At 36.7% G+C, this 9,357-nt stretch overlaps 1 protein-coding gene across 1 annotated transcript in view; it reads left to right on the forward strand.

The window, feature by feature from the left end:
• Positions 1-1,860: 1,860 nt before the first annotated feature.
• Positions 1,861-9,357, forward strand: part of LOC107737274 (paired box protein Pax-1-like) — a 40,232-nt gene continuing 32,735 nt past the window's right edge. Inside the window, exon 1 of the mRNA XM_016548741.1 lies at positions 1,861-2,002. Within this exon, the coding sequence (XP_016404227.1) occupies positions 1,861-2,002 (142 nt within the window). The remainder of the gene's footprint in view (positions 2,003-9,357) is intronic.

Raw genomic sequence — 9,357 nt, forward strand, 5'->3', positions numbered from 1 at the left:
TACACTGACATGATCCATTTAATATACAATCTTGAAAATATTTGTTTGTAGAAGACTGGACTGTAATTCTCTTGCAGTAGTATATGTTGGTCATATCCACAAAGCTTTTACCACTCACATTATTTACAAGACTCATCATGCGCACATGCTAATCATTATTAACTCCCTTTTTCTTTCTCACACTCCCTACCTCTGCTCGTGCTTCTGTGTGTAAGGCAGTTAAAGGTTCATCTCTTTTGAGGCCAGGCTACGCTCCTGCTCTTCTCCAGGTAGAATGGCCGTACAAAAAACAGATGACCATGGTTTTAAGGAGGTTGTAAGGCTCTCCTTGAACCATACATCACGCTAGAAAGACACGTTACCCATCTGTGTTTTCTGAAGCCTTTAATTAACACATCCCAAAAAAAGAAAAGAGGAGCAAAAAATTCAATGTCCTCTCCACAGATGGGCAGCCAAATTTCAAGATAATTATTCTGGAAATATACTCTTTATACTCTACCTTTGAGGGCAATTAGCATTTATTGTGAGGAGGGGAAACTTTCCTCAAAAGCGGTCAAGATGACAATTTAGAATGAAAGATGGAAATCCATTTAGAAAGGGAATAAGACATGCGTCCCCATTCTGTAATACTGAAAAGGTGCTTTTATAAGATGATACCTATTGAAAAATAAAACGCCAGAGGGACAAAGAGAACTCAAGTAACTTAATTGGTCATCTCTTTTTTGTTGTTGTGTATAAACACGAGTACTCACTTATGTCCCAACCACATTTGGTGCTCAATAAGGCAAAACACTCTTAAGCTTCGATTTGTATGACAGATAATGGTTATAAAAACCTTAATAGGGCATTTCCCCCCCACATCTCTACAATGTAAGTATGTCTGTATGGAAAATCCAATCAATCTATGCTGGTTACCAAATGTAAAAAGCTTAGTTGTAATAAATGCAATCTCTGGTGACTGCTTATCAGAATAAGAGTTTTTAAAAAGATTACTAACTTCCTGTTAGTGTTCTATTCAAAGCTTTATCAAAGTTTATCTGACCACTTGAGGTGATTTAAAACAAATGATCAAGGATTTAAACACATTTTTCACCTTTCAAATTCCAAAACAGCATACAGTTTTTTTTAAATTATTATTTAAAAAAGCAAACCTAGAATGGAATGATTAGGGCCTCTAATCAGGCATTTGCAATGTTTGATTTAATATTGTCTGACAGGTTTTTAGCCAAACAGGAGTGTCATGATGGGCACTTGCAAGTTTGAAATTTGCAAATAACATTAATGACAATGAAAGTAGTGCTAGTCATTGCACAAGCATTTCTCAAAACAATAAGGAACATTATAATAAATAAAAGGGAATGACTGTAGCTCGTGGGCTGCTGGAGATCAACTGAACAATTTCTTAACTTTGCTGTGTGGAGTATATGCTGCCACCCTAAGGCCTCTTTCCTGTGCACAATAAATGGGAAGCTAGTACAAAACTATACTGCTGGGAAGCTGAAAAATGGAAAACATTGGAGTGATGCTACCAGTACTCTGCAGGAGCGGCCGTACTGCTGCCATCTAGTGGCAAGAGCGCCACCATGCTCTAGGCCTGCTGTTCTGCAAAAGTATACCAGAAGTGCTGTATGCAGCACCATGTCTCACCATGAGGTAATTATTTCTTTTATCTACAGGTCACAGGCTGCCACATTCTCATTGGCCAGCACATAATGGGCCCTTATTTGAATAAATGGGGGTAACAGGGTGGGGCTGGTGACCCCCGTCAGTGCCATGAGCCTCTCCATATTGGCACACCTGCCGAGACAAGGTAACGTTTATCGGTGACACCTTCCATAGCAGGAAGAGAAAAGAGACCCAATGCTGCTGTCAAGGTCAGGCCTCCAGGTCCAGCCTGGGATCACCGCATCCCGAATCCATCCATTTGCTAAAGCCATGCTCTTCTGGTTGCCTGGCTACCAACTAATAAAGGTGGCGAAGCGTGGCATCATGGAAAACCAAGGTAAGATGTTGACTTTGAGATAAGTACCTCTTGAGATTAAACAGTACCATCACATCACATTCTAAATAGCATTTTCAGAGGTGAACTTTCAATAACCCATAAGCTGAAAGGGAGTAAAATCTCTGTGTTCTGCAACTCACACAATAACTGGCATTTGCATAGCAGTTAGGTTAGTTAAAAGCAAATACTTATTAATGTTTTAATTGTACCAAGTGAATGGGACAATATCATTATTCCTGTTTTGGGCTATTTTTCTAGTGTTTGAGAGTGTGTGCGTGTGTGCTTGAGGCTGGAGCACTCGGATGCCTCTTTATTAAAGTAAACAAAAAGATAATTATGTGTTCTTCTAAACGGTATGGTGTGATGGGTGCTCACAAAATCACGGTGGAAATGGTAACGGGAGAGGAAATGGCTCTTATAGTGTACATTGTGTCTATTCCTCTCTCTTTCAGTGGTGTAAAGGTCAAGGGTGAGGAAAATGTTTTGATGGCACTTATTATAACCAATCGCATCTGCCACAAAAGTGACTCAGAGTGAGCGAGCGCCTCGAAGTGACTCTGTTTGGGCCAGAGTGAACTTTCTCAACCCACACAGGGTCTGTGCGTTTCGCCCACAACTAAGACAGAGTGAATCTTCAGAGTGAGTAAACAGAACGTCCAAAGGCAAAAATAAATAAATAAATTATTGGGAAAAAAATAAGCATTTTGGAATATTTTAACAGTAGGCACAGCCATTTGTATATCTCTGACTCAGAAAGAGATATACTCAAATATACTAAGAGATTTGACACTTTTTTTTTTATTCTCTTACGTAATTTTTAAACTTGCATAATCAAAAAATTTATGTAAACTAAAAAAACAAAAGAGAGAGTACACATCTTCCATTAAGCAATGAGAGTGTCTATGCAGATGTAAAATGTGTGTAAGTTATAGACTACACTTTAAGAAAAGTCTGTAAAAACAGGGCCCAATGTTTTGTGTTAATATGAAAGAAATTTCAATATATATATATTTTTTTTCACAGGTGTTTTACCCATATTTCGAATTACACACTGTGTTGTATTTTGGAATTAAAGGAAATGTCATAAACTCAACGGATAATGTTCAGGCAGAAAGTTGCCAGTACCTTTTCAGATTTTCTACAGATGTTTTTACAGTGTATATTGGAATGAATGAATGAATGAATACAAATGGCAAGTTAAAAAATATGGTCACACTTTATGTTAAGTTCCAATTCTCACTATTAACTAAATATTCACTACAAATTTTTACAAATTTGCTGCTTATTAATAGTTGGTAAGGTAGCTGTTAAGTTTAGGTATGGGGTAGATATTAAGGGATCTAAAATATGGTCATGCAGAATTAGGCATTAATATGTGCATTAGAAGTACTAATAAACAGCCAATATGCTATAGTAATATGCATGCTAATAAAACAATGTTTTGGTCAATCGTCCTTCCTCATGCTTCCAAAACATGCAAAAGTATCAGCAAAATTAAAAAACAAGAGTATTTACAGCTGATAATAATGACAAAGACCACACCTTCAATTATGCAGCCAATATAGAATTCAAAATGAGAAAAAGAAGTTCAAATACCAGTTACAAATGATCCAAAAAAAAAAAAATTCATGATAGATCCCCAAATTCTACAGGTTAAACAAAAACATAAGTATACCATATATACCATTATGTCTAAGTGGTAAATCAATTTAAAAAAAGTGTAGTATAGTGTAGCTATATGTAAAAATGGAATGTTCAAAATTCATAAGGGACTCAGTCGGCACAATAGAATATTTGCTACCAAGTCCACCTCTCCCACGGTAAGCATTCCTTTTCCTGGCTCAGTCCCAGTGGTGTAGTGGTTCCTGGAAAAGTGGGGATATTCTTAATTTATGCCCCCAATTTTTTTTTTTTATACATACATTTTTCAAAGCAGCCCAGCAAAGGATAAGCGCCCTGTGTTGTAAACAGTGACATGTAAAACTAGTCTTGCATATTTAGTTCACCCGAAAATGGGCCAGTAGTATTTGCACTGCCACTTAACTTCTGCTGCTTGACTTCACGGAGTAAGGATTGTTATGACATTAATATTAACCACAGAAGAGGTGTGGATTTTGCAATAAATAATAATAAAAAAATTTTTTAAATAGATTGCAGCAATTAACATTTTGTCAGAACCTAGTAAATTACATGCTATTTTGTTTAGTTGTCTGTTCAGAATTGTGGGAGAATCATGATCTCTATGTGAAAAAAAAGTGATTTTCAATTTATCCAGCATTGTGTAGCTCTACTCCTATGTGTAACTGACTGTTTCTCACATGATATACAGTGATGGGCAAATGGTAAATTTGAGCCCTGACACCGGGATGTAGCATAATTTTAGAAGTGAGGGGGACAGAAATGTCAAATACATGTTTTTGTCTAATTGACAGTTTTTATTATTATTATTATTATTGTCTTGTCTCTTACTTTTAATTGGCTGAGAAATCAAACACACTATTGGAAAATAACCAATAATTTGTACTCTATAATATTTTTCGTATATTTTCCTAATGACAATTTTATGATTTGTTTATATACTACAAACATCTTTTCCATTTTTATCACAGAATAAGGCAGGAGATATATTTTATAGTTACCATAGCCAATTGTAATGCATGCCATATCAGTTAGCACTGAATTATTCAGATGCTTTTTTTTTTTTTTTTACTTTGAGATGACTTGAAAAACCCACATAAACCATATATTGTCACAATTGTCTTCACGTTTCATCAGTCAAAATGTTTCTTTTTATTCAGCCTAGCTACAGCAGAGATTGGTTTGGCTACAGGGATAGCTGGATGCCTTTATCCATATTAGGGATTTCCTGCACGTCATAATTTATTCATTCTTAAAAAAAAATAAAAAAAACACTTAATGTTTACAACTCGGTCCTGATGGCATCTGTCACGGTGCGTGCGGGGAGATGAAGCGAGGACTCAAGTGCAGGATGAATGGTTCTTTATTTTAATAATAAAATGAAACAAAAACAAACTCAAACCACCCCTAGACAGGAGAGAGCACATGGCAACAAACAAACACAACACAAGTCATGTGCTCACAGAACACAGTCATCTGGTGGCCATCCTGGGCACACCCGCTGAAGACTGTGACAGGCATCACTATCTTTACTGGGTGTCTTTAGGGAATATTTGCATTTATTCACATGCGATTAGATTAGCTACTCATGTGCTGGACTGTCATGATTTGGCTAATGCAGGACACTACTGAATGTTGCGCATCAGAGGGGATTTAGAAGTGGGTATACACAAAGTTGACTGATAAAGAAGTGGGCATATGCCATATAACTGCATATACCCTGCACTACACCACTGCCCGGACCCCTGTAAAAAGGATGTCATTGGTAGGGTGCACTGACAGCCTGAGGCGATGCAATTAAGAGGATGAAAACACCCGGAGCAAAGGCTGTGTACATAGAGAGAGACTTAGGACAATGGGCAGGGCAAGCCCTATTCAGGCCCACATTTCTCAAGCACTGGCCTGGGGTCTTCCCCAAGCACCAAGAAGGGCTTTTGAGAGGGGTTCTTGGGTGAAAGGAGGATGGTTTATGTTGGAATGGTAATGTGTGACCAGGGAGGTGGACAGAGGGTGTTGCTAGGATGTTGCAAAGTGGCTCTGAAGGGCCCAACTCTTGTTGTTTGTGCAAATCGATGTGTCAGGCAATTAGGCCGAATGACATTTCAAAAGATGGCCGATGGGGGCATGAGGCAGAGACTTGCTCTTATTATGGACACATTAACCAAAGGCACAACTTTGTATGGATTGCAAAATGCTAATTGCGAGCTATTTGTATAAGCTGAAGGACACATTGCAAATTGTGCACAGTGTGAATAATTACTTTTCACTCACACAAGACAACATTCTCCACATTTGATCGACTAAATTGAATAGTTCATCGAGAATAAATGAGTTAACAAGTATCTCCACATCTCCAGGGTTTGGTCCACCAATGACAAAACATGCTCATGTTTTCAACTATAGACAGTTAATATATATATATATATATATATATATAACATTGAAAACATCTAATACAACCATCAACCTGTGTGAATCACTGAGCAAAGAGTCAGTTTAGGATCATTTGTCATTGATGACACTGCACGTCCCAAATCGCTGGTTTAAACTCACAATGCTGTCTGTTTCATCTGACACCCAGGTGTCACGTTCTACATTAGCATTTTTTCATTAACAAGACACTCTTATCATTCAAATTGTAGATTATCACTTGTCCTATAGCAACACAGGTTGCCCTTGACAACAACGAGGAGGTGGTGTTAAAGAGTTGTCTGGCAGATGAAGGGTACAGTGGTTTAACCAGCTCTGAACACACTGCAATCACCATTTAGTTTATTATACAGGTTAACTAAGAAACAATATTGCACACACTGATGCTGAACATTACACTTTTAAAAATAAAGGTACGTTATTGGTTCCATGAAGAACCTTTAACATCCATCGAACCTTTCCATTTCGCAAAAGGTTCTTTATAGTGATTAATAAAATATTCTTCACACTAAGAAAAAAATGGTTAATTTAAGGACTGTTCACTGAAAGGTTCTTTGGGGAACCAAAAGGGTTTTTCTAAGGTATTGCTGTGAAAAAAAAAGAAAAAGAAATGCTACATGCTACACTCTTAAAAATAAAGGTTCTATATCGACATCAATGGTTCCATGAAGAAACTTTAACATCCATCGCGCATTTCCATTGCGCAAAAGGTTCTTTATAGTGGAAAAAAAGGTTCTTCAGATTTTTAAAATGTTCCTCACGCTAAGAAAAAAACAGTTCTTTTAAGAATTGTCCATTGAAAGATTCTTTGGGGAAACCAAAATGGCTCTTCTATGGTTATTTGCTGTGAAAAACTCCATTCTGGAATCTTGATTTTTAAGAGTGTAATGGCTTTCTTCTCTGGACAGTAAGTAACCTAAAGGAGGACCTCCTCTTTTAGGTGCAGTGGGATTTATAATAAAGAAAGAGTGGAAGATAAATTCCCTCCTTAAGTCATATAAACATTTATGTACTCTAATAGTAGGCGTAATGTAATAATAATATACAGATATATAATTACCTATTGCAACAATAAAACACTTCAGAAAGTACCAGATCTGACTAAATGCAAAGATTAACTTCATGCTAATGAACAAAGGCTTTCAGAAATCATTTTGTGCACTAACAGCAATGCGCAGTATAATATACAGTGTGTGTCAGAATATCTTCATGGTTAGCTTCATAGTAAATAACAAGCTTGTGGGTTAAAGTGTTATGGTGGAATTGCATATTCATTGTGTTTGTGATATTATTCACGTTATTGCATTGGGTACAGTCAACTGGCAAATGTTCTAGTTTTGGTGAAATTTCTAAATGTATGTAACATAATCCCTAATGTTTTTATAAATAAATAGATAATCTGAAATTCTGTGCTTCATCCAGCTGTAACTAACATAAGAGGATTTAAATGAAATTCACCAGTAGGTACACACGAATACAAGACAGAAATGTGATAAAACAAATGATGCACCCTCAATACGATGCTGTTCCATTGGAAGTTTTTTTTTTTTCATGTGTCACGTATATTGGAGTGAACTGGTAATGTGTGTCACAGTGGGCTCATTCACTCAGCGGCAGTTTGTGACAATCAGTCCAGAGAAGATAAGAAGTTGATGGATGGTCTGTTGGAAATCACCATCTCATTAAGTCACATGAACTAAGACAATGAGTGTACATGAGGTAACAGCCTTCTCTTTAAGTGAGAAGAAAACAAAACCTTGCTTTCCAAAATATATTTATATATTTTTAACTTGTGTGCTTTTATTAGCCAGGAATTATCACTTCAAAATGAATGGCACATTATTAAGTCTTCTAGTGGCTCTTAGGGTGTTTTATCAGGGGTTTGTATCAGCGTGCAATTCATCTAAAGCCATTCTTCACTCTGAATATGTTTTATATGAGGCCCCATTTATCATCGCCTGTCAGCTCTTAAACGTAGCTTTATTCGGTGTAGAGTTATAAATTGGAATCATTAAACAGTTTTTCATTTAATCTGATGCAATAACTGCCTCTCTTTTATTGGCCTGTGAAAAGAAAATAGTAAATAAAATTGTCTGTCAAGATGAGCTGAGATAGTGGCGAGTTCCTCGCTCTCCCGGGCATTTGCTGTTGGAATGAAATTAAGCTGAGCAACGATCGGTGTCATGGGGGTTTGGAAAGAACTAGGCTGAAATCAGAACATGCAACTGGGAGAAGCACCATGACACTCCACTGAACTCCATAACAAATTCAAAAATTGGAATCTTTGTTTTTTCCTCTAGAGTCAGTCCAAAGGGCTCTCTGTAGTTTGACGTGTGAATGCGGTGCACACTGATACACAGCAACTATGAACCATATAATGCCTGATCTCTGTGAACTCAATCAGATTTTAAATAGCGAACCTGCTTGTATTAACCAGACCTACATCAGGTAAATATAAAGAAATTTGGTTGGATCCATTTTGAACATTATAAAAGCACCATGGAGAGTTTCACTGTAACTCTTCAGTGAGAGAGTTACATTTCAACACTTTTGAAATGTTTTTTTTTAGCTTTAATGTTGAGCAATAACATGGATGAATAAAGATAAATAAATTAAAATCTAAATTTCTAAATTAGAATATTAGAATATAGAATATTTAAAAGTCACATTTTGAACAATACAGTACAGAAATGCAATCAATGTTTGTTTAGATTAGTATTCATGTTTGATGGGAGTTAGGTTGGAAAATCAGCTTATACTTTTTCAGAAGATAAAACTGCATATATTTTTGAATGGTGTATGAAAACAAACCAGACTGAGTGAAATGTCAAGGTGAAGGAAAAAACAAAACAAAACATGTATAGGTCATTTAGATTTTAGAGTGGCATCCTTTAAAGCTAAACTCTTCTTTTAAAGGTTACAGGACGGCAAACATTTCTGAAAAAAATGAACGGATGCCTGCGGGGATGTAGGGATGTAAAAGAACAGAATAAATGGATGTGGAAGAAATGCAATGTACACTGTGGAAAATAAGTGCCAACACTGTTCTAAAGCCTCAAGTTATCATATGGAGCAACCTGCATAAATCAGAAAAATCAAGTGTAGCGTTAGTTCTGGCAGGTCACGTTAGTCAAGCTCACATCAGCTGACTCTCAGCTGATCCCCATCTACCTATGGGAATACGACACCTATCTAAGCATTCATATATAAGGTTCCTCAGTATTATCAGCAGTTTTCGCATTGCTCAATAGCTAATTACCCTCCTCCATCCCCAACTCCTCCTCTGT

The sequence above is a fragment of the Sinocyclocheilus rhinocerous genome, unplaced genomic scaffold (genome assembly GCF_001515625.1).
Source record: "Sinocyclocheilus rhinocerous isolate Xijiao unplaced genomic scaffold, SAMN03320098_v1.1 scaffold1636, whole genome shotgun sequence".
In the NCBI taxonomy this organism is placed as follows: domain Eukaryota; kingdom Metazoa; phylum Chordata; class Actinopteri; order Cypriniformes; family Cyprinidae; genus Sinocyclocheilus; species Sinocyclocheilus rhinocerous.